General features: G+C 38.4%; 2 protein-coding genes across 3 annotated transcripts; both read right to left on the bottom strand.

Annotated features, from left to right (window-relative positions):
- Nucleotides 1–1012: 1012 nt before the first annotated feature.
- Nucleotides 1013–15220, bottom strand: actr8 (actin related protein 8). 2 transcript variants are annotated; one of them, XM_067395536.1, is made up of 14 exons: nucleotides 15041–15144; nucleotides 14280–14456; nucleotides 13516–13686; nucleotides 13305–13415; nucleotides 13121–13225; nucleotides 8883–9056; nucleotides 8708–8801; nucleotides 8429–8561; nucleotides 8053–8206; nucleotides 5867–5962; nucleotides 5475–5615; nucleotides 3961–4222; nucleotides 3005–3168; nucleotides 1013–2370 (listed from the first exon to the last, which is right to left on the bottom strand). In XM_067395536.1, exons 2-14 carry the CDS (start codon nucleotides 14280–14282, stop codon nucleotides 2227–2229), a joined length of 1752 nt encoding a protein of 583 aa, XP_067251637.1. In that variant the 5' UTR covers nucleotides 14283–14456; nucleotides 15041–15144; the 3' UTR covers nucleotides 1013–2226. The 2 variants fall into 2 exon arrangements, with proteins under 2 accessions (XP_067251637.1, XP_067251636.1); XM_067395535.1 differs by lacking the exon at nucleotides 14280–14456 and having other exon boundaries at nucleotides 15041–15220.
- Nucleotides 15221–23506: 8286 nt separating this feature from the next.
- selenok (selenoprotein K) lies at nucleotides 23507–26465 on the bottom strand. Its single transcript, XM_067394134.1, has 5 exons — nucleotides 26371–26465; nucleotides 25690–25780; nucleotides 25454–25531; nucleotides 25278–25373; nucleotides 23507–23871 (listed from the first exon to the last, which is right to left on the bottom strand). Exons 1-5 carry the CDS (start codon nucleotides 26387–26389, stop codon nucleotides 23868–23870), a joined length of 288 nt encoding a protein of 95 aa, XP_067250235.1. The 5' UTR covers nucleotides 26390–26465; the 3' UTR covers nucleotides 23507–23867.
- Nucleotides 26466–27199: the final 734 nt, after the last annotated feature.

Raw genomic sequence — 27199 nt, forward strand, 5'->3', positions numbered from 1 at the left:
TGTCCATCTATGACATAGTTGAAACTCCGCTTCCACAGAAGAAATCAACGCCTACTTCATCATTGCATCATTAGCCCCGCCCACTGGTGTGTTAGTGAGATGAGAGTGATACAGGACTAAAATAACATTACTTTTCAAAGGATCCTAATGCTAGGAATATGGTTATTTATTCTCAATAATGTGAATGTCTCAGTTGAGCTTTATTTATTTGTATTCGGTTCATTTCACTGTGGATTCTTTGGTAAATCAATCGCATTTCAGTGCAAACAGACTTTTACGATATGGACTCGACAGTAATGCAACAACATGTCAGTAACTGTGTTCATTCTAATGCCTGATCTGATATTAATGATTCATGTACAGTCAAATGATCTTTGTCTGTGTGTCAGTAAATCAAACCAGCGACTAAACGCAAAATTTCACCTTGTTCCTCTTAGTAGGATGAAAATAATCTGTTATTTAAATTATATACTGAAAGCGATCAAAGAATGCTCCCTTTACAATCGCTGGAGCTGTCAATCAGAGAGAGTTTATCAGTGACTCACGCCAAAACTCCCATTTTATTCAACAAATCTCTTATTTATATGGCGTTTGCACTGTTAGTTATGATTAAAGCATTCATTAGTGTGCAGAAATTGAGTTTCAATGACGAGATCACTGCTTTCATGAGCTCAACAACATGTCTGCGATCGACTACAATGTTCATCACTGCAACCTTTCATGCCACGATCTGAATATCATGCTATAAATCAACAGTTTTCACAATTAGTTGAGAGCTGTAATAGTAAAAACGTGCTAAAGGTTTTCGAGAGAGTAATACTTAGCTATTTCATATGGAAAGATCAGCCAATCACAGCAGTGGGCGTTTACACTGAAGTCTCACAGAGACACGCCCCTTAAAACAGAGCGCTCAAATCAGAGGATAAAATCAGGGTAGGAAAAATGCCTTTTATTTCGAAATTATGACAATTGTTGACATAAAAAGCATACTAACATTATAAGTGTACCCCAGGAAACATTATAAAACGCAGTTCATGACCCCTTTAAATTAATAATTCACCTGGCACAACAACACAGTTATTGCACCAATTATAATAAAAAGGACCAAATAAATAAATAATGCTGCTCAGCTGCAGAATTATTGGTGTGTATTCGTAGGTTTGCAGTGACTGACACTCCTGTTTGCAGTTCTTGTGTTGCATTAGTTTAGTGTGATGTGTGGACTCTGATCGTCCCTGACCACTTCAACAAACAGTGACGGGAAGGCAAAACTGATCCATCTCTGCTTGGTTTAATACAGGAAAGCTGTCATGCTGGAATAAAGGAGCCTAATGGTGGTCGACTTACACTTGAAAAAGGTTCCTTATTGACACTGATGGTTCTATGAAGAACATTATGCTCTTTTTGAGTCTTGATGTTGTTTTTGGGCTCTACTAGAACAGGATTTCCTGCTTGAATGTTGATTATTTTCCTCATATTCTCCAGTGTTGCAGCTCCTCTCTTCCCAGTCTGTCAGTAACACTCTTTAGTTTTCTGTTTAACATCCATGGAAACTTTTCAGTGCACAAAAGTTTTTTTTATAGTGCAATATAACAATGTTATTACATGATACTCAATATTTATATTACATTATAAATATTTAACCTATTAAATTATGCAGTGCTTTATTACACCACAGGTTGTCATAGTGAGTAAAAATTTAGTAAATGTAACAGCCTAAATATTATTACACTGTGCTCACAATTTTATTACTTTTTTTGAGAAAATTACTACATTATGAACATTACATTTGACTTATTACATTATATGCAATTATTACATTATGAGATGCTACAAACTCTGTTCAGTCCCAGGACCAAAAGTGTTGAAAATAGCAACTTGTTTAAAGATAAAGAACCAATATTTAATAAGCATCTTTTTAATACATATTACTTTTGTATGAAGCCGTTTATGGCAGCAGGTACAGGGCACAGTTTTTAACTGGTTAGAGTGGCGAAAATGAGGAATAATACAAAAAATACTTACTTTTTATATATATATAAAAAAAAATAAAACTCCCACTGGAATATAAAATATTGTTTTAGTTGTCGGGCATGTTTTGTCCTAGTTCTTAAGAACCACTGATGTTTGTTAAGAACTCCTTCACATGCCAAATTGACATGCCCTAAAACTAATTTAGAACCAGATGTGCTCCCATCACCAAGGCATGGCTCCCATCCTCCATGTTCACCAGACGAAGGCGGCCCGCTCACGGAGCATCCGGACGCCGAAGCGCTGCCACTCTCGCTGGTGAATCCACAGCTCCTGCGTGGTGTCCAAACAAGCCAGCACGGCTCCACCCTTCCACGCGATGACGCGAGGATCCATGTCCTGTGGGCAACAGCCGTCAGTGAGATCAAACAGGTCAATGAATTCTGGGTAGGGTTCAGCCAGTCATGTGAAATTCACATTAGGGCCTTAGAAACTACTAGCTAGTACATGCGTTTGCTGAAGCGCAAACGTGCTGTGTAACATGAGAATGAACCTTATTGGTCATCATGCAAACATGCTTGAGCTTCCGTTTACCACAACTAATGTGTGAGTTGATGAATGTTTATATGTGAATAAAAGCCTAAATTAAATCTGTTCCTCATATAAAGTGATCGAGTCTCTTCAGTAAATTTGGATATATTATGTCAGAGCCCCCTCCCCTAACAGTTTAAAAATGGTTTTGGAACAAATATGACTGGCAAAGCTTTATTTAAATGACATCTGTAAAGAACATTTGTATGTACACCTTTCTCTGTATGCCTGAAATTAGCTTTAACTAAGCTTTTAACTCTAAACAATGAATGAAATGATCTTCATTTGTGTTCTGATTACAATATCTCTTTCACAAAGTCCTTTCTTCAGGATGCTATGGCCATGAAAGCACTTCAATAACTGGTTACAAAGACAGTTTTCTGCCTTTTTTAAAGAAAAATCTGCTGACATGCACATACACACACTAATTGGTTTTACACACCTTCGGTCGTGTGATGACATCGACGTTCTCCACCAGACAACGAAAAGATGGAGGCATCTTATTGAGGATGCGATGCTGCAGAAACTCTTGCGCTCCATGAAAGAGCAGCCCGCCGCCCACTACCAGAATACAGCTGTACATTTTACGCTTCGTTTCATCCGAGGCTGTGAAAATAGATCCAGAAACATTTGTAAGGCTTTATTACCACAATATAAAAATAAAATCAGATGATAAGTAATTACATCTATAAATCACACTGTTGAGCCCGAAACCCACCCATACCAGCAAACCTGGTCTAACGTTACCCATTTCCACCTTAACAGCAGCACAATTGTTTTACAATACAACATCAACAATAAGCACATTGGACCTAACAATTATTTTCATGATGCGAGTACATAATAGTTAAAGGCACCTAATATAAAATGTGACCATACTTTTCAATAGCAGGATGATCTTTAGAGCCTCTTCACACCAAGATGAAGAAGTGAGAGCATCACTTGAATTTGAATCAGCTATTAATGTGGCTATTGAATAAGATGCATGCTTTTTGGTCGCATATTACAACTAGGTGGCGCTCACAAACACCATTTTGCTATGCGACAGTAAATAGAGGAAGAATTTAGTGCTCTTGACTCTGTACTCTTCTATTTGGTGTTATTTGATAAAAAAAAAAAAAAAATTAAACATTGCTGCTTTGTGTACCGTAGTAACCAGGGTAACCACTGTATTTCTATAGGTGCCACATACTGTCAGAGTGTTTTTGCATTTCCAATCAACCCTACTTTTATGCACTGTTCTGAACAGACAAATTGCATGCAAAAACCGGGCCGAAAAATGTTCATGCTGAACTGTCTTGGTGTGGACAAGCTTTAATTATGGGGTTAGATTCGCCTCCAGGTTTTTTGAGTGATTCACCCTCGTGCTGGCAAATAAGAAAAAAAGTCAGTATTTACAGCAGCAGTCAATGCTATGCAAGATGGCTTTATCCATGCCGAGTGCTTTTCCCTCAAACTGAGTCATGGCCGTCTTCCTGGACAACAGAGCTGACGATGTTTCTTCTGCATCTGCCCCAGCGACGAGGCCATCGGCTTGAGCATGGCCCAGTTCAATATCCTGAGCCAGACTTCCCTTCTCTGATGGGTCGCACATGCTGGATTCCCCCTCAAACCCGGCAGGCTTAGGGAATGATTTACGGTCTGCTGTGGCTTTGGAAGACTGTGTGAGAGAGAAACACACACACACCTCATACGGTTTGAACATGTTATAAGAAAAGAAACAGCCGTTACTGCTATGCTTCTGACTCGGCTTAACGAGAGAAGGGGCGTCAAGCTCAATTTCTGCCTGCGCCACATCAGCTTTTGTGTATCCGCCTTCCAAAGAGCCAACTATAAAATTAAATTCGGCATGAGACAGAAGTTGCGCTAGTCTTTTCTTCTCTATTGTGCCATATATCTGAGTGAAATGTCTTCTGGAACAAGAACAAATGTAGGGCGGAATTGATTTGATGGTTGTGGTTTGCTATTGGTGGATCTCATGTGAGTGACAGGTTGCCCCGCCCTCATCATCAGAGAAGAGAAGAAATGCTGCATATTCTGATTCAAGATTATGAGGAACATTAATTTAAAACAATAATAATGATGTGCACTGATAAATAATTTATAATAAATAATGCAATATTATAATAAATAATGCAAAATTGTCTATTTTCCTTTTTGATTTCATGGTGACTTTAAAGACCAATTTCTTCCAATTTTATTATGGACCAATTCCATTTTATTTTTTGCAAAAACAGCACCAAAGCATTTTCAAATCTTGTTTTTTTGGGAGTATTCTTTCTTTCTTTTTAAATCATTTTATGTGAGAAACGTTAAGTTATGTTTTTTATTAAAACCAGTCAAAAGCCAGTCAAAACGTGAAAGCAGATTGGTCGGGAAGCGCTGAGACATTTCGTTCATACATTTCATAAATTAACTCGCCTGAAATGAGCTGGAAATCTAACAGGATCACAGTATGATGAAATTATTATCCCCCTGGCCACATTAAAATGAGTTGGCAGGAAGATTTTGGCCGGTGGGCCTTGTGTTTGACACATGTGACTCTCTGGGGTGTAACAGAACTGATTCATTTGAGTCATTCATACACAAATCAGACTACACTGGTGGCGTGTTTTCTGTGGCTTTCCTGCAGGAACAGTGCAATGGAATGATATGTTGTGAAAGCACTGTTCTTTTGCACCACCCAATGTTTAAAGGGACAGTTCATCCAAAAAAGAAAATGTTTTTAAGATGAACTGAAGTCTTATGGGTTTGGAATGACACAAGGGTGAATAAATGATCACAGAATTGACATTTTCTGGGTGAACTGTCGCTTTAAATCTCAAAATCAGCTGAAATCTTTCAGCAAAAGAATGCAGATGCTCAAGAACCGTTAAAAATGAATCTGATGTGGGTTTCAGAGAGTGATGTACCTGGTCTTGTTTGCTCTGTGTGGTCAGGAGGAAGTGCTCATCATGTGGATCCTCTGCGTCTCCTTGAGAGCGATGCAGCAGCGATGTCATCTTCTGACCCACGATTCCAAACGCAGCAGGGTAGAATAATGCCATGGGAGCCTATAAAACAGATCAATGATTGTAGATCATGTTTGCAATCATGTTGTGTGATGTTTTGAACTGAATCAACACTGGACTGACTCCAGCTGAATGACAACACAGAATTTGAATTGGCCTCATATTTGATCAAGTTTGCATCACTGATTCTGTTTATTACACTGAAGCTGCTTTGAAACAATCTGTATTGTATAAAGCGCTACAGAAATAAAGCCGACTTTGACTTTAGATATCAAAATCCGGTCCATGTCTACCTGGAGTTTCTCGTCTCCTAACCGTAACTGATACAGCAGCACTGGGGAATCAGGGAAACGTGTGCGAAACTCGTGATCTTGCAGCCCAGAAATATCCTACAGAAAAACCAAATACAAATATCAAATGTCAACCAAATACATCAGATCACACAGCAAGAGAAGCAAATTTGAAAGATGATGTTGATATAAATATTGAACACACACACACACACACACACACACACACACACACACACACACACATATATATATTTACAAACCCGATTCTAAAAAAGTTGGGACACTGTACAAATTGTGAAGAAAAAAGGAATGCAATAATTTACAAATCTCATAAACTTATATTTTATTCACAATAGAATATAAATGACATATCAAATGTTAAAAGTGAGACATTTTGAAATGTCATGCCAAATATTGGCTCATTTTGGATTTCACGAGAGCTACACATTCCAAAAAAGTTGGGACAGGTAGCAATAAGAGGCCGGAAAAGTTAAATGTACATATAAGGAACAGCTGGAGGACCAATTTGCAACTTATTAGCTCAATTGGCAACATGATTGGGTATAAAAAGAGCCTCTCAGAGTGGCAGTGTCTCTCAGAAGTCAAGATGGGCAGAGGATCACCAATTCCCCCAATGCTGCGGCCAAAAATAGTGGAGCAATATCAGAAAGGAGTTTCTCAGAGAAAAATTGCAAAGAGTTTGAAGTTATCATCATCTACAGTGCATAATATCATCCAAAGATTCAGAGAATCTGGAACAATCTCTGTGCGTAAGGGTCAAGGCTGGAAAACCATACTGGATGATCTTCGGGCCCTTAGACGGCACTGCATCACATACAGGAATGCTACTGTAATGGAAATCACAACATGGGCTCAGGAATACTTCCAGAAAACATTGTCGGTGAACACAATCCACCGTGCCATTCGCCGTTGCCGACTAAAACTATATAGGTCATCTGGAAAGGCACCATCAATGCTGAAAGGTATATCCAAGTTCTAGAACAACATATGCTCCCATCCAGATGTCATCTCTTTCAGGGAAGACCTTGCATTTTCCAACATGACAATGCCAGACCACATACTGCATCAATTACAACATCATGGCTGCGTAGGAGGAGGATCCGGGTACTGAAATGGCCAGCCTGCAGTCCAGATCTTTCACCCATAGAAAACATTTGGCGCATCATAAAGAGGAAGATTTTCCTCAGTTTAAACATTTGATATGTCATCTATGTTGTATTCTGAATAAAATATTGAAATTTGAAACTTCCACATCATTGCATTCTGTTTTTATTCACAATTTGTACAGTGTCCCAACTTTTTTGGAATCGGGTTTGTATACAAGACTGAATTTCAAGATTGTCTTTTTCTCAACTGGTTTCATGATCTTTTGTCTCATGACTTGTGGGTATATTTCTTAGTAGCATAAACACTGTTTCCATATGACTGTATTTTACTTGCATTAAATTCAACACTTTTAAGACATTTAAAGTGCCCCTATTATGCTTTTTAGGATATTCCCTTTAACGCAGTGTGTAATAAAGCTGTTTGTGAATGTAAAAGTCTGAAAAGTTTTAATGATCAAAGTGCAGATAAATGGAGTTTCGAAACTGAAATGCAGAAATGAGTCGTCAGTAATTCAGTCTCAGTTCCTGCTGAACCTGTAGGTTTGTAACTAATTTGCATAATGCCAGTCTATGGTCTTCATTGGCTGAACAGCGTCTCTTTGCCCCGCCCTCAATCACTGTAGTTGTATCTGAGACTGGAAGAGTTTGGTTTGTGTTGTTCGTGTCGAGAAGACGCTGTTTTCTGCTGCCAAAGCAAATTCACTTTGATGAGATTGATCAACGCCATCGTTACTGTCCGAATCACTGTGAATCAAGTGCTGAGATTCAGATATGATAATGGGCATTTGATTTCTGACCAATCAGAGCAGAGCAGCTCTCAGAAAGGCGGGGTTCAGAAAGACTGAATCCTTGATCGAACCGTTTCAGACACTGAGAGAAAAGAGCTGATGCTGCAGTGATATAATGAGAAAATTAAAGAGTTTTTTACCTTGGATGCATGTAAACATGTTGTAGGAGACTCTAAAACAACATTAGGAGCCTTTAAAATAGCATAATGGGACACAGAGTAAATTGACAACTAGTGAACAATTATTTTTGCACTGTGTGCTGCGAGGTCACCTGATCCAGATGGCAGAAGGACTCTTTGAGCTGTTGCAGTAAGACACAGTCCAGTTTGTTGCTGAGCTGACATTCTCTGTAGGGAAATCCAGCTCTCTGCATGAGCCAGAAAAAACACCGCGTCACATCCGAGCCTCCGTACGCAAGAGACAACCTGCACCAGACAAACACATGATGGTTTAACACTTTAATAATAACGCAACATTTCGAGCAAATAAGGTCACGGCTTTGTCTGAATAGGGCTATTGTCTTCAGAAAATGCAAAAATCTAGTTTAACCCAAATGAGCCCTAATTCTTACACTGTTTGGGATCTAAACTACACCTTTAACATGCCGTATAATAGAGCGCATCAGTCCTGTAGTGTGTTTGTCTCACCTGGAGCTGCGGTGGGACACGCCGTCCTCAACACAACACACGCTGGTCTTCTGGTCGCCCACGTCCACCACACACGCACTGCTCATCCCGCTGCCGAAGGTCGCACACACCGACTCCTGATGCACAACGACAGCTACAAAAACAGTCAGGAGAAATAAATACATGAAATATATTCTGTGGCTGAGCACATTAGAAACCAAAGAGCGACTTTTCATCATAAAAACTGATAATGTATATAACATATATTTATAGCAAGAGCAAAAGGTCTTTGTGACATACCTGAAAAGCCCATTTTTACCAGCAGCATATTGACCACTTCCTTCACATGTTGTCTGTTATAGATGTCTGGGATCAGGAGGATGCATCTGTAATACTAAAAAACAACAACATCAAAACACAGTAGTCAAATCATCTGACTCCACGTGTAGCGGCAAGCAGCAAGTTCTACGTGTACCTTCAGATCCTTCAGAGGGATTTCTAGAAGCTTCTGAACCGCATGAGACCAGATGGTCTCGAGGTCCACCAGTGTAGCCGTGAGAGAGCCGCCTGGCCCGCTGTGGACGTTCAGATGACCCCTGCAGATGGGCCAGTGGATGCTGTAGCAGTCGGTAGGGTTCACATACAACGCCTGATCACCAGAGACACAGAGAGAGAGAGAGAGAGACAGAGAGAGAGAGAGAGAGAGAGAGACACAGAGAGAGAGAGAGAGAGAGACACAGAGAGAGAGAGAGAGAGAGAGAGAGACACAGAGAGAGAGAGAGACACAGAGAGAGAGAGAGAGAGAGAGACACAGAGAGAGAGAGAGACACAGAGAGAGAGAGAGACACAGAGAGAGAGAGAGAGAGAGAGAGAGAGAGAGAGAGAGAGAGAGAGAGAGAGAGAGAGAGAGAGAGAGCGCTTCCATTTACTGTATTTGAATCAGTTCATCATATAAAGTGCTCAATATATTTTTATTTTTTTTATTTAACCCTTATTTAACCAGGAAAGACTCACTGATATTAAAAATCTCTTTCACAGGAGTGACCTGGCCAAAATGAGCAGCAATACAATTAGTTTCAACACAGATTTAAAACATACACACAAAATTAAAAACAATCACATTTCACTGCATCGTCTTCCATTTGCCGGATAACCATTTTAAATTGATCTAAAGACAGCAAATTTTTTTAATTCAATTTCGAATTCCAATCAAATGGGGCTGCATACCCAAAAGCTTTCTTCCCAAGTTCAGATTTAGCAAATGGAACAAAAAGATTAAAACATTTTGTGAACGTAGAAAATAGTTCTTAACAGTTTTCTGTTGAAGAAGACAGGAAAGATATGAGGGCAACATCCCCAAGATGGCTTTATAGATGAATGTGTGTTTTTCTCCTACTAGGCAGAGAGGGCCGACCCACTCTACTGTACAAGGTGCAATGATGAGCTGAAGCTTTACAATTTGATACAAATTTAAGAGCAAAATGGTAAACAGCATCTAAAGAAGAGAGAAGATATAATGGCGCAAACTGATACACCACATCGCCATAATCAAGTACAGATAAAAAAGTAGCAGAAACTAATGACATTCAAAACTAAAAATAGAACCCAAGCTTAATTTTCAGTTTTTCAGTGATACGAGGACCAAAAGATAAAGCATCATCAACAATAATTCCAAGATATTTGTACTCTTTTAATCAATCATGGTACCTTGCAGGGTCTGTAGAGAAATTAGATTACCTTAAAAAAAAAATTTTCTAACCTGAAAATAACATGTACTTGGTTTTATCACTATTTAGAACAAGTTTTAAACTGGAGAGCAGTGACTGGATAACAACAAAAGCAGACTGAAGCTTATACATGGCTTGCTGCCCAGAAGAAGCACTACGGTACATGATTGTATCATCTGCATAAAAATGAAAGTTGGCATCTTGAATGTCATAATCGAGACTGTTCATATAAATAGTAAATAAGAGAGGCCCCAGCACAGAACCTTGGGGAACACCTTTAGCAGTCTCCAGTGAATCAGATTCAATTTGTACACGCTGAGTTCTTCCAGATAAATAATTTTAAACCAGAGAATAACAGACCTTGATAGACCAATGCTTTTCAATCTATGCAGCAATATTTCGTGATCCACCATATCAAAAGCTTTTGATAAATCAATAAAAAGAGAGGCACAAAATTCACCATTATCAATTGATCCCACAATATCATTCATAACTTTCAGAACAGCTGTTGTAGTGCTGTGTTTTTTACAGAACCCAGATTGATTAATAGCAAAGACTATAGAATAACAAGACGTGTCACTCGTATTGTTTTGAATGGGAGAAAGTGTAACGCGCAATATGGCGGAATAAGTCCCGCCTTCTAAAGCCAAGAGCCAATCGCCGACTGGTAAAGTGTTCGCGTCACTTCAGCTGCCATTAGAATCACCGGTTTCTATAGAAACAGTCAGACGCGCGCCTCCGAAGAGACGCGCATTTAGGTCTGCGCATGCGCATTAGCTTGATCCAGCCTGAAAAAAAATAGTTTTTTTGTCATGATTCGAGCGTTTAGAAACTAAATTTATGAGCCGGTTGTTGTTAGAATTCATTGGTGATTTCAAATATTAAATTTAATCGTAAGGTTGACGAACAGTTTTGGAGAATCTTATGTTTCCCCATTCAAAGAGATTGCATGATGCCCAGGATGCCCGAGAGTTGTTTCAAAGATGGCCGCCGAGTGAAATGACTTGTCTTAAAGGGACTTTGTTAATAGACAACACATTGTTTGTTTTCAAATAACAAGGTAACTGTTCACTAATACAACTTTCTAAAATCTTTGTTAAAACACAGAGCTTTGAAATTGGTCTATAATTGTTTAACATCGCAGGATCTCCTCTTTTAAAAATTGAACAACAAAGGCTGATTTCCAAATCTCTGGAATGACACCAGCATTTAATGAGAGATTAAAAATGTAAAAGTTAAAGGGGAAGTAATAATATCTGCAGCTAATTTTAAAAATAAGGTTCCACACAGTCAGGACCTGGTGATTTATTTGTGTCCAATGATCTGAGTGCTTTATAGACATCTGAATTTGTAATTTGTTTAAATCTAAACTCCAGCTTTTTAAAACGAGTTTCTGCTTGAATAAAATCTGAATCAGAACATGTAGTATTTTTAGATTCAAATAGAAAACCAGAAGCAACAAAATGCTTATTAAAACAATTGAGCATTTGCTCTTTTTCTGTGATACTAGAATAATCCGTATTTATACATGAAGGAAAGCTAGAAGTGTTTTTACTGCCTGTTAACAGCTTTATGTTCTGCGAAAATGTTTTGGGATTATTTGAATTAGCAGCATTTGCAGCAAAATAATCAGCCATATGGATTTCGTTTACAAACTCTTAGGGTGTTTTAATTCAGTTCTCCTGGTTCTTTTGGTCTTATCGCTCACACTGCTAACACCAAACAAGGCTTGAAATTGCAATGATTTTGGTCACATATACTCCTGAGATTTAGTCTGTGTGACCTCAAAATACACTTTGGAGCATCATGTTTGTGACTGCAAATAATTGCTCTGGTGCGAAGTGTTTCCTATACAAACACCTGTTGACCGGCCAAAAATCAGAACCAGACGTTTTTGATCCAAACACACGATCAGCAACCGGACGTTTTTTGTTTAATTTCACCCGATCTCTGTTCCTAATTTGCACACAAACCGCATTGCAGTCATTTCCCGAAATCTTATTTGTGTGGAAATATAATGTAGTCTGTAAACGGGATGTTAAAACAGAACATAGACAGGACACGCAAAAGACTGACGCAAAGAAGAGGCCAGCAGAGAAAATACCAGGCACAGATCAAGATCACTGTTCATGAAGCACGAAATATAGTAAGAAAAATATCAATATTGAATTGAGGGTGGGGATTTTTATGAATGTATCTCTGAAGGGACCTGACTGTCTTCAGAAAAGTTTCAAAGGCATTTTCTTTTTCTCTTATTCTCCTTTCCTCCTATATGGAACTGGCGCTGCGTTCGTTCCGTAAGTATGATAGGGAAGGCATAGGACACACAGCATCAGCTTTTTGAAGAATGTAGAAAGCGGAAGTACGTTCAAGGCGATATTTTGTGTTTATAAAGCATATACAGTTGTATTTTTGTAGAAAATGAGCGATGGTTTCTCTAGATAAGACTCTTATTCCTCGTCTGGTATCGTTTAAAGCTCTTTGAAGCTGCACTGAAACTGTAATTTTGACCTTCAACCATCTGGAGGCCATTGAAGTCCACTATAAGGAGAAAAATCCTGGAATGTTTTCAACAGAAACCTTCACCTTTCGACTGAAGAAAGAAAGACATGAACATCTTGGATGACATGGGAGTGAGTAAATTATCAGGAAAATTTTATTTAAAAGTGAACTAATCCTTTTCCATGCACAACTGCCATATTTTGTAATCATTATGATGACATGTAATCATTGCTTTAACAGGCTCATTGTTTCTGCCTAAATGAATACATGATGTTAGCCAACTTAGAACTGTGCATCCTCACGTATGGACATTTCTTGGACACGGTCACCTCTGATATAAGGTGAAAAGACGAGCACAGCTTCCCTTTCATAACAGGTAAAAACTTGTTCCAATGGCATTTGTGAAAGTAAGAGATTTGATTAGTTTCAAGGTGTTTGCAACATGTGATGTTTATGACTTGCATGAGCAGCGTTCTTGTCTCACCTCTTCTCCTACGAGATATTGGGGTTGATGAGTTGTATTTGTCCAGCTGACCTTAGAGTTTGGCTCTAGAACTGCAGGACGTATTTGTCTGTTGTATAATCTGGCCTGTGAACACACACACACACAGACTCAGTATTGAAGCACACAGACCTGCCGATATGAATTCATTTTCAGTATGACGCACCTGCTCTGCGGACACTGGCGTTCTTCTCACACCGTTGGACATTTTCCTGGACCAGATCACCTGGTCGATCATTTTCAGCCCATTCTGTCTCTGTTCGTTACTGTCTGCACACTGTCAGCCAACAACATGACGAAACACATTCAAACACAATCAGTCACTGATGACCTTCATTAGCACTTATCCTCGTCATCATCACAGCATGGTAACGTACGTTCAGTCCGTCTCGTAAGAGGCACGGGTCCTCGTGGCGGGGCTGGCCGGGCTGTTTGTGTCTGCGGGCGATGAGGTGAGGGACGCTGATGGGCAGTGTGTCTGTAGCCCGTCCCATCCGCAGCGTCTTTGATCCAGGGTGAATCACAACGACGAAGTTGGCTTGAATTTGCTGAAAATGACAATATCCGTTTCAGGAAAAAAACAAACAAACAAACATATTCTCCATTTTAAAGTCACCAAAATGGACAATTCTTATGTTTTTTTTGTTTTAAATAAATGATTATAAAGATTGCAGGTGGGAGAGGAAACTGTTTTGATTAAAGATTACGAGGCATATGAATTATTTTAAAAAGATGCTGCAATAGATTTCACTTTTTTAACTTTAGTTAGTGTGTAATGTTGCTGTTTGATCATAAACAACATCTGCAATGTTACGACACTCAAAGTTCAATGCAAAGGGAGATATTTACTTTTACAGAAATCGCTTTTTAAATGGCTGGTAGAGACTTCAACAAGCTTCTTTCTAAAATTTACATAAACCCCGCCCCCGGGAACACACAACAAAGGGGGCGGGGCCATGTTGGGCTGCTTTAGAGAAGAGGAAGAGTTGTTGTAGTCGAGTGTTGTTGACATGCCGTCATTTTACGCCGGACTGCTTCAGAAAAATGAGGGTCAATTCAACACAAAAGATGAACATGACGACACATGCTAGTGGATGAGTTGAATCAACTCCACAGCAACTACATCAATTTATCCACTAACCATTCAGAAACGTCTAAAAGTTGTAACTTCTTCCTGAGTCTCTCCATCAGTGTCGACTCCGGTTTGAACAATGTAAGGCTGAACACCGTTACTGACAATCCTCATTTTGGCTGCGTGAGATTCTCCTGCTTTGTTGTTGTTGAGCTGTTAAAGCTCCGCCCTCTTCTGGAGCAGCAGCTAATTTGCATTTAAAGGGACACACACAAAAACGGCGTGTTTTTGCTCACACTCAAATAGGGGCAAATTTGACAAGCTATAATAAATGATCTGTGGGGGATTTTGAGCTGAAACTTCACAGACACATTCTGGAGACACCAGAGACTGATATTACATCTTGTAAAAGGTACATTATAGGTCTTCTTTAAAATAATAAGAATTGCCAATTCTGATATCATACTAACTTAAACACCTGAACTCTGATCTGCGCGTCTCTAGCTAAAAATGAGACAATATGCCAGATTATTAGTGCAGATTATTATGTCAGAATTACAACAGATTTTTTTTTATTTCCATTTAACTTCAGATTTCGAGAAGGAAACTAAAACAGATACAAAAATGTTGCAGACTACCGTTATGGCCATCATAAATAGAACAGAATAATTTTTACTAACATCAAATGAATAGTTAGTACACCATAATCGTTATTATCATGTTAATTATTAAATAGTCACTTATTTTAGCTATCACTGATAATATTAGCCGTCCAAACACCGAAAGTGTTGGGATCTGATTGTGTTTTGATGACTGTCATTAATGATCACCTCCTGCACGGGCTCCGGTACCGCGGCGGGAGCGATGGGTCTCTTCACTCCGCGCTGCTCTTTCTCTCTGTCTCTTCCATTCTCCGCATCTCTGTCTGTTTGTGTCATAATGATGCTGAAAGTTCAACTAAACATGTGTCAACACACTGCTGATGAACGAGCGTTCAAACGAAGCACTTCTTCTTCTGGTCAGTTTAGTGGAGGTTGGCATTGACGCCATCTACTGGGCTGGAGTGTGAAACGCTCTTCTTCTGTCACGATCATGCGATGTTACCGCCACCTACTGCAGCTGCGTTAGTGCTGCACCCGGATATTCTCAGTCCTGTTTGGACTGAAGACTGAACATTACAGCAGAGTGAGTTTGCTTGACATGTGTCTGAAGAAACATTCACGACTATAGCTGTTTACCATGCCCAAACCTTACTGTGTGTATCTAAACCACAATGACAATCATATGAAAGTACTATTATTATTTATTAGTTACTAGTCACTGATCCCTGAGATAAGGGACAAAACATGTTTTAGAAGTTAGTTTTTATTATTTAATAATACATTATTTTTAAACTCAGCTATTGAACCATGTAAGGGAACAGAAAATGTTTTTTTTTCTAAAAATGTACATTTATTCACTTTGGAACTTAATTTGTGTCAGATACATTAAAAAGCATGGTATTTTAATTTGATCCAACCAAAAACTGTGTAAAGTCTTCAATTATGTAATAATGGTGTTCAGTAAAGGAGCTAAGTGAAAAAATTAATTCTCTAAATAAATTTCTTGGGTTAGGGTTATTATGAATAATTCATTTCCTAAATTCCTTAATTCTTTAACCTCCTTTTTAATTTTAAGCATATATTCTTAGGTAAACCAATGTTCATAGGTAATAGACATGATATCATGTAGTTCGATTAATGTTTTAATATTTTAACACAATAAATTGAAAAAAGAATAAGACATTTCTTTCACCTTCACCTCACAGTGTTAAATACTGACAGTGTTGACACATAATGGCAGAGTTGAGTTGACAAATACTGAGAGAGTTGAGTTAAAAATACTGATGGTATTGACAAATACTGACAGAGTTGACACATAATGGCGGAGTTGACAAATACTGATGGTGTTGACAAATACTGAAGGAGTTGACACATAATGACAGACTTGAGTTGACAAATACTGAGAGAAATGAGTTAAAAAATACTGATGGTGTTGACAAATACTGACGGAGTTGACAAATACTGACAGACCTTAGTTAAAAAATACTGATGGTATTGACAAATACTGATGGAGTTGACACATAATTACAGAGTTGAGAGATACTGAGAGAGTTGATTTAAAGATGGAGTTGACAAATACTGACGGTGCTGACAAATACTGACGGAGTTAACTTGACAAATACTGACGGAGATGACAAATACTGACGGAGATGACAAATACTGACGGAGTTGACTAGACAAATACTGCGGGAGATGACAAATACTGATGGAGTTGACTTGACAAATACTGACGAGATGACAAATACTGACGGAGTTGACTTGACAAATACTGACGGAGTTGACTAGACAAATACTGCGGGAGATGACAAATACTGATGGAGTTGACTTGACAAATACTGACGGAGATGACAAATACTGACGGAGTTGACTTGACAAATACTGACGGAGATGACAAATACTGATGGAGTTGACTTGACAAATACTGACGGAGATGACAAATACTGATGGAGTTGACTTGACAAATACTGCCGGAGATGACAAATACTGATGGAGTTGACTTGACAAATACTGACGGAGTTGACTAGACAAATACTGCGGGAGATGACAAATACTGATGGAGTTGACTTGACAAATACTGCCGGAGATGACAAATACTGATGGAGTTGACTTGACAAATACTGACGGAGATGACAAATACTGATGGAGTTGACTTGACAAATACTGACGGAGATGACAAATACTGACGGAGATGACAAATACTGACAGAGTTGACTAGACAAATACTGCGGGAGATGACAAATACTGATGGAGTTGACTTGACAAATACTGACGGAGATGACAAATACTGACGGAGTTGACTTGACAAATACTGACGGAGATGACAAATACTGATGGAGTTGACTTGACAAATACTGACGGAGATGACAAATACTGACGGAGTTGACTTGACAAATACTGCCGGAGATGACAAATACTGATGGAGTTGACTTGACAAATACTGACGGAGATGACTAGACAAATACTGCGGGAGATGACAAATACTGATGGAGTTGACTTGACAAATACTGACGGAGATGACAAATACTGATGGAGTTGACTAGACAAATACTGCGGGAGATGACAAATACTGACGGAGATGACAAATACTGACGGAGATGACAAATACTGACGGAGTTGACTTGACAAATACTGACGGAGATGACAAATACTGATGGAGTTGACTTGACAAATACTGACGGAGATGACAAATACTGACGGAGTTGACTAGACAAATACTGCGGGAGATGACAAATACTGATGGAGTTGACTTGACAAATACTGACGGAGATGACAAATACTGACGGAGTTGACTTGACAAATACTGACGGAGATGACAAATACTGATGGAGTTGACTTGACAAATACTGACGGAGATGACAAATACTGACGGAGTTGACTTGACAAATACTGACGGAGATGACAAATACTGACGGAGTTGACTTGACAAATACTGACGGAGATGACAAATACTGATGGAGTTGACTTGACAAATACTGACGGAGATGACAAATACTGACGGAGTTGACTTGACAAATACTGCGGGAGATGACAAATACTGACGGAGATGACAAATACTGATGGAGTTGACTTGACAAATACTGACGGAGATGACAAATACTGATGGAGTTGACTTGACAAATACTGACGGAGATGACAAATACTGACGGAGTTGACTAGACAAATACTGCGGGAGATGACAAATACTGATGGAGTTGACTTGACAAATACTGACGGAGATGACAAATACTGACGGAGTTGACTAGACAAATACTGCGGGAGACGACAAATACTGACGGAGATGACAAATACTGACGGAGTTGACTTGACAAATACTGACGGAGATGACAAATACTGACGGAGTTGACTTGACAAATACTGCCGGAGATGACAAATACTGATGGAATTGACTTGACAAATACTGACGGAGATGACAAATACTGACGGAGTTGACTTGACAAATACTGCCGGAGATGACAAATACTGATGGAGATCACAAATACTGACGGAGTTGACTTGACAAATACTGCCGGAGATGACAAATACTGATGGAGTTGACTTGACAAATACAGACGGAGATAACAAATACTGACGGAGTTGACTTGACAAATACTGACGGAGATGACAAATACTGATGGAGTTGACTTGACAAATACTGACGGAGATGACAAATACTGACGGAGTTGACTAGACAAATACTGCGGGAGATGACAAATACTGACGGAGATGACAAATACTGATGGAGTTGACTTGACAAATACTGACGGAGATGACAAATACTGATGGAGTTGACTTGACAAATACTGACGGAGATGACAAATACTGACGGAGTTGACTAGACAAATACTGCGGGAGATGACAAATACTGATGGAGTTGACTTGACAAATACTGACGGAGATGACAAATACTGACGGAGTTGACTAGACAAATACTGCGGGAGACGACAAATACTGACGGAGATGACAAATACTGACGGAGTTGACTTGACAAATACTGACGGAGATGACAAATACTGACGGAGTTGACTTGACAAATACTGCCGGAGATGACAAATACTGATGGAATTGACTTGACAAATACTGACGGAGATGACAAATACTGACGGAGTTGACTTGACAAATACTGCCGGAGATGACAAATACTGATGGAGATCACAAATACTGACGGAGTTGACTTGACAAATACTGCCGGAGATGACAAATACTGATGGAGTTGACTTGACAAATACAGACGGAGATGACAAATACTGACGGAGTTGACTTGACAAATACTGCCGGAGATGACAAATACTGACGGAGATGACAAATACTGACGGAGTTGACTTGACAAATACTGCCGGAGATGACAAATACTGATGGAGTTGACTTGACAAATACTGACGGAGATGACAAATACTGACGGAGTTGACTAGACAAATACTGCGGGAGATGACAAATACTGACGGAGATGACAAATACTGACGGAGATGACAAATACTGACGGAGATGACAAATACTGATGGAGTTGACTTGACAAATACTGACGGAGATGACAAATACTGACGGAGTTGACTTGACAAATACTGCCGGAGATGACAAATACTGATGGAGTTGACTTGACAAATACTGACGGAGATGACAAATACTGATGGAGTTGACTTGACAAATACTGACGGAGATGACAAATACTGACGGAGTTGACTTGACAAATACTGACGGAGATGACAAATACTGACGGAGTTGACTTGACAAATACTGCCGGAGATGACAAATACTGATGGAGTTGACACATAATAACGTGTTGACAAATACTGATGGTGTTGACAAATACTGATGGAGATGACAAATACTGACGGAGTTGACTTGACAAATACTGACGGAGATGACAAATACTGATGGAGTTGACTTGACAAATACTGCTGGAGATGACAAATACTGCCGGAGATGACAAATACTGATGGAGTTGACACATAATAACATGTTGACAAATACTGACGGTGTTGACAAATACTGATGGAGATGACAAATACTGACGGAGTTGACTTGACAAATACTGACGGAGATGACAAATACTGACGGAGTTGACTTGACAAATACTGACGGAGATGACAAATACTGACGGAGTTGACTTGACAAATACTGCCGGAGATGACAAATACTGATGGAATTGACTTGACAAATACTGACGGAGATGACAAATACTGACGGAGTTGACTTGACAAATACTGCCGGAGATGACAAATACTGACGGAGTTGACTTGACAAATACTGACGGAGATCACAAATACTGACGGAGTTGACTTGACAAATACTGCCGGAGATGACAAATACTGATGGAGTTGACTTGACAAATACAGACGGAGATGACAAATACTGACGGAGTTGACTTGACAAATACTGAGTTGACTTGACAAATACTGACGGAGATGACAAATACTGACGGAGTTGACTTGACAAATACTGCCGGAGATGACAAATACTGATGGAGTTGACACATAATAACGTGTTGACAAATACTGATGGTGTTGACAAATACTGAGGGAGATGACAAATACTGACGGAGTTGACTTGACAAATACTGACGGAGATGACAAATACTGATGGAGTTGACTTGACAAATACTGACGGAGATGACAAATACTGACGGAGTTGACTTGACAAATACTGCCGGAGATGACAAATACTGATGGAGTTGACACATAATAACGTGTTGACAAATACTGATGGTGTTGACAAATACTGAGGGAGATGACAAATACTGACGGAGTTGACTTGACAAATACTGACGGAGATGACAAATACTGATGGAGTTGACTTGACAAATACTGACGGAGATGACAAATACTGACGGAGTTGACTTGACAAATACTGCCGGAGATGACAAATACTGATGGAGTTGACACATAATAACGTGTTGACAAATACTGATGGTGTTGACAAATGCTGATGGAGATGACAAATACTGACGGAGTTGACTTGACAAATACTGACGGAGATGACAAATACTGATGGAGTTGACTTGACAAATACTGCTGGAGATGACAAATACTGCCGGAGATGACAAATACTGATGGAGTTGACACATAATAACATGTTGACAAATACTGACGGTGTTGACAAATACTGATGGAGATGACAAATACTGACGGAGTTGACTTGACAAATACTGACGGAGATGACAAATACTGATGGAGTTGACACATAATAACGTGTTGACAAATACTGATGGTGTTGACAAATACTGATGGAGATGACAAATACTGACGGAGTTGACTTGACAAATACTGATGGAGATGACAAATACTGACGGAGATGACAAATACTGATGGAGTTGACTTGACAAATACTGACGGAGATGACAAATACTGACGGAGTTGACTTGACAAATACTGCCGGAGATGACAAATACTGATGGAGTTGACACATAATAACGTGTTGACAAATACTGATGGTGTTGACAAATACTGATGGAGATGACAAATACTGACGGAGATGACAAATACTGACGGAGTTGACTTGACAAATACTGCCGGAGATGACAAATACTGATGGAGTTGACTTGACAAATACTGACGGAGATGACAAATACTGACGGAGTTGACTTGACAAATACTGCCGGAGATGACAAATACTGATGGAGTTGACACATAATAACGTGTTGACAAATACTGATGGTGTTGACAAATACTGATGGAGAGGACAAATACTGACGGAGTTGACTTGACAAATACTGACGGAGATGACAAATACTGATGGAGTTGACTTGACAAATACTGCTGGAGATGACAAATACTGATGAAGTTGACACATAATAACATGTTGACAAATACTGACGGTGTTGACAAATACTGATGGAGATGACAAATACTGACGGAGTTGACTTGACAAATACTGACGGAGATGACAAATACTGATGGAGTTAACACATAATAACGTGTTGACAAATACTGATGGTGTTGACAAATACTGATGGAGATGACAAATACTGACGGAGTTGACTTGACAAATACTGACGGAGATGACAAATACTGACGGAGATGACAAATACTGATGGAGTTGACTTGACAAATACTGACGGAGATGACAAATACTGACGGAGTTGACTTGACAAATACTGCCGGAGATGACAAATACTGATGGAGTTGACACATAATAACGTGTTGACAAATACTGATGGTGTTGACAAATACTGACGGAGATGACAAATACTGACGGAGTTGACCTGACAAATACTGCCGGAGATGACAAATACTGATGGAGTTGACTTGACAAATACTGACGGAGATGACAAATACTGACGGAGCTGACTTGACAAATACTGCCGGAGATGACAAATACTGATGGAGTTGACACATAATAACGTGTTGACAAATACTGATGGTGTTGACAAATACTGATGGAGAGGACAAATACTGACGGAGTTGACTTGACAAATACTGACGGAGATGACAAATACTGATGGAGTTGACTTGACAAATACTGCTGGAGATGACAAATACTGCCGGAGATGACAAATACTGATGGAGTTGACACATAATAACATGTTGACAAATACTGACGGTGTTGACAAATACTGATGGAGATGACAAATACTGAAGGAGTTGAAGTGACAAATACTGATGGAGTTGACAAATACTGAGAATTCCCCATATGCAAAAAACATATTAAATCATATTATATAGACTTTTTGAGAGCATTTGTCAACCATCAGACATAAAACTGACGGAGTTGACAAAATGGAATATTTTTCCAACTTAACATGTTGTACAGTGGAGCAATTTAGTTTTTGTTTTCTTTCTCAGTTGTAGCTGCCTTGATGAACATATCAAAAATGCCAAGATTTTTCCCACAACTATTTACAGAAACTATTACACCGGGATGACGGAGTTGACATGTTAAAGTTGTGACCGCAGAGACTTCAACATTGTATAAAATATTAAAAAAAAACTATAAAACTTCCAGGACTATGTGTACTACTGTGAGATCCACAATGAGTAGGAAAAAGGAAAGGGGTCCTCAGAGTTAAAGATGACCATGACACTGCCTGTTTTATTCAGAATTATAAAAAAATTCAGAGTTGATACAACGTGAGGACACAATTTTGATAGGCATTTTTTATGAAAAATATAATTCAAGAGCTACTTTTTGTATTGTTTGATATATTACAGATCTCTGCCTTTTCAATTAAAATGTGTAATTATTTTAATGTCACATTTTTTTAAATACTTTGTTTGGCAGTTTAACATTGTGACCTCATGCTGAGGACAGGCTAAATTACATGCATTTCCAAGTACAATGTGTGCTTTTAAAATAATAATAACAAAATTATTTAAAAATAAAAGCAATGAATGTCCTAAGTATTCAGATTTCCTTTAGATGTAACCTTTTAATTATTTTTATTTTGCTGAATTTATTTTTAACATAAAGAGGGCTTTTGTGTATAGGACGTTTTGTCTCTTATCTTAAGAATCGGTGTAATATTAATACTTTATTTCACTATTAACTGGACCCCTAACTGTAACTCAACCATTAACCTAAAACTATAACCCCTCTAATCATAATCCTTAAACAATGAATCCATAGTCTTGTAGGTATTAAATGTTAAGTATTTAAATAAGTATTTATTAATGTTAGTATTTAAAGTCACCAAATTGTGAAACCAAAAATCCCCTGATATTTCCAGGTTTTCTTGACCGTAGGAACTCAGATCCCAATAACAGAAGCCAGTCTAGACAGAAGTCAAATGATCATCAACATAACTTATCTTTATTGATGCAAATTTTACATACAATGTCTGATACTACATATATTTCACAAGATATTACTAAAAAAACAGAGAGTGGAGTTATGTAACACGTGTGTGTGTGTGTGTGTGTGTGTGTGTGTGTGTGTGTGTGTGTGTGTGTGTGTGTGTGTGTGTGTGTTGGGGTTTGGCCACCATGATCAGACACTCTGGCCCCTCGGACAAGGAATTCCCAGAGTAACGTCAAGAAGCTGCGTGACGGCAGCGGCAGCCTGGGGAAGAGGAGCGTGACGTACGGAGCCCTACATGAGCAGCAGCGCATCACGGTCCTCTGCGCCTGCAACAGTGTGCAGGCGTTTACCTGCACAAGTAAGAAAAGTAAAAATACAATCATTTGTTATACTATTATTATAAATAATAATAACAATTTATTCCCACGTGCACTGCAGAGATGCGGTGGATAATTCACATAGAGCGCAGCATGTTGCACAGTCACAAGGCGGCGCTGTCGAGCGTTCTACAGGCTCGCGCAACATCGCTTCAGACTGCTTCAAAGTGATTCTCAATCAATGAAAAGCGCAGATTTATGCCAAGCAATTGTTAATGAACTCAAATTGATGAATTATGATAATGTCAACTTTATGGCCTTTATATAATATGTTTTAGATGATTGTAAGAATCTGAAGGATCAGCCCACAATTGTGTAGACATTTCAAAATAACAGTCCCGGTATATTTTGGGCTTGTTTATAATTAAAAAAGTCACAAGCTAAGGTTTTTTTTCTTCTTCTGGGCATTATTGGTATTTTGGTTACACAATAGATTGTATTTAATTTGATTTCCATTCAATTCATAGTAAATTATTGTAGTCTCCCCCACAGGAAGAAAATACTAAGATCATTATTTGATATATATATTATTCATTATATAAATTTTACTATTAAAATCTGTGTCCCATTCACTGAGAGAGACACTATATGACAGCAAGGAGAACATAGGAAAAGGAAAACCATTTAAATGCTGTAATTTTGCATAATTTACAATGCATAATATTAATATGTAATTAAATGTAACAGTATGCTATGTAATTAAAATTAATTTCAATAAATAAATATCCTGTTAAAAATCACACATTATTTGTTTGTAGACCATTTTTGTGCCGTGGGTAATAGGAGGATTACCGACTTCCACCGCAAGTATATTTCAAACCTGTGGGAAGCACTGCATTATGATGACTTTAATCTCTAAATGATTTTTTTTTATTATTATTGCTTTTATTATTGCTTAGCCCTAATCCTCTTCTGTAAAAACATGCCAAATTATGCAACACAATTTTTGTCCAGGCTGTCATACAAAGAAATTATGAGCACAAGAGAGAACCAATGTAACCAAAAAAATATTAATAACTGATTAAGTCGTAGTCAATGTTTGCTTTTTCCTGTCGTCTTTGTTTTTCTTTGCTTGTTTTTCATAGTAAAAATCAAACCTGCAGCTGTAGTTAAGTTTGCCTTTTTTTTGCCAAATAATTTTGTCAGATAAATACTTTAACCAAGTTTAGTGTTTTATTCTTCCCACATATTTAAGATATTTAAAAAATATCCTCATATTTTGATGGTTTAATCAAACTTGAAGGATAATTAAAAACAAATATTCCCTCCAGATGTCATTTTTGTACACTAATGTATATATAACAAATGAAATAAAAGGTAAAAATGGACATTTTAATGAATTTCTCTCAGTATAGTTGTATCAGGTTGCTCTAACTAACCTTCCTCATCCGCCCCCGCCCATGGGAGGAGGAGTGGGACCTGCACCGTGGTTTATTCTACCCATCCGTCTGCGGCCGCCAGGGAATCCAGGAGGACTGCGAGAACATCACAGTGTGAACACAGAGAACGTTACATGAGTTAAAGCTAACAGATGCGGGCTTGAGTTCGGACGTACCCTCTGCCGTCGCTGAAGCGAGACGTTGCGCTGTTGCGTCCATCTTTGGACAGATCTGGCTGAATAAGCGTCTGGAAGCTGGAGAGACATTATACAGATCACTAGTGCAGGCAGGTCAATCATCACTAGTACTAGTGCACCTAGTCATGTGATCAAGTACTAAGTATCCTATCTAGAACAATTCCTCAAATCAGTTTGGTTTTCTGTGATATATTCAAGCAATATCACAAACTTACAACAAGCCAATAAACTCGACTGCAGACCAAAACAGGTCACTGAAGAAAGACAACCTCCATGGCGACCGGCTCCTGCTGTCCAGAACCTGACCTGAACAGAGAGGAAAATATTATAGTAACATATCACACAAAACATCAAAAGGGATGAGTAACATTCAATGCAGAGACGAATATCACTTTATATATATATAAAAAAAAAATTAAAAAAAAAATCGTGAACCCCAATGCGAACAAGGTGTTGTGAATATTTAATACATGACGTTGGCAGGTCAGAAAGCCAATAAACAGATTGATGCATGAATATTCAAACTGACGAGCCAATAAGATACAAGATTACAAATGCGTCAGCTTTGTTTAATTAATATTCAGGAGATGTGTGTTTACCATATCATTTGCAACATTCCTAACCGGATATCATCTGTAACTTTAACAAAACCATATATTGGGCTAGATAGGGTCGTATCGATAGGTTATACAAACATATCAAACATCTGTGTTCGGCAGAGTCACAGGCAAACCAGTGATAATGGATGTGACGCGAAACAAACACAGTGACGCCATATTACATATTTAGCCACGTATGACAGTTTGCTGTATGTAATAAGAGTGGTACATGTTTGTTTTCTGCGCAAAAATAACATTATTTTTCTTAAAGAAACAGGATTTGTTTTTAGCACTTACCATTTGACACATACACCATCGTCGGTGCTGTTTAACCGGAAACTGCGCTGCTTCCGGTTCTGCGCACTGCCTCAATATTCGTTCGTGACGTTTCACTGGTATTTGACTAGACTTTTTTTTTTTTTTTTTTTTTTTAAGTGAAAAATTATTATTTATTCGTTTGTTCTGTAGTTGTTTTCCAAGCATTAATTAAAAATTATTTATCATATATTTTTAAAGAACGTATTCCTGTAAACTGTACCAATAGATGCTGTTTATTTGATTTGGTATTACCCATTTGATTTTATTTACAATCATAATGATATTTACATGTAAAGACGTGAGCTGTAATATAGATATGATCAAACTTATCTTGTAGCTAAATTTCATATTCATATATTTGTTTGTTTTTTGAAAGCACTGATTGACTGCCTCTCTAAAACAGAAAACAAACTACAATTCAAGTAGTAAAGGCTTGTGCTTTCTTTAAAACACTGACTGTTCTAAATAGGAGACTGTGGAGTGAAACCCGTTGTTACGGGTGGTGAGACAGACATCTGTCAGTATCTGCACCTGTTAAAGGACATGAAACTGAGAAACAAACACTACCAAAACTCTGAGGCATCTTCCTGCTCACTTCACAAGCAGTTTTGGTTCTAAAAAAAAAGGATTAAAATAATAATATTTTGCAATAACACAGTAATCTAGCATTTTTTTTTTTTTTTTATTGTGTTAGTCCTTTTTCTGACAGCATAGGGGAGAGTGGGGTAAGATGAGCCATTTTTTACTTATGTGGTCCCCAAGATAAGGGAAAATGAGGCAGAAGTACAATGAAAGTACTCAAAGTAAT

The sequence above is a fragment of the Chanodichthys erythropterus genome, chromosome 9 (assembly GCF_024489055.1).
Source record: "Chanodichthys erythropterus isolate Z2021 chromosome 9, ASM2448905v1, whole genome shotgun sequence".
Lineage (NCBI taxonomy): Eukaryota > Metazoa > Chordata > Actinopteri > Cypriniformes > Xenocyprididae > Chanodichthys > Chanodichthys erythropterus.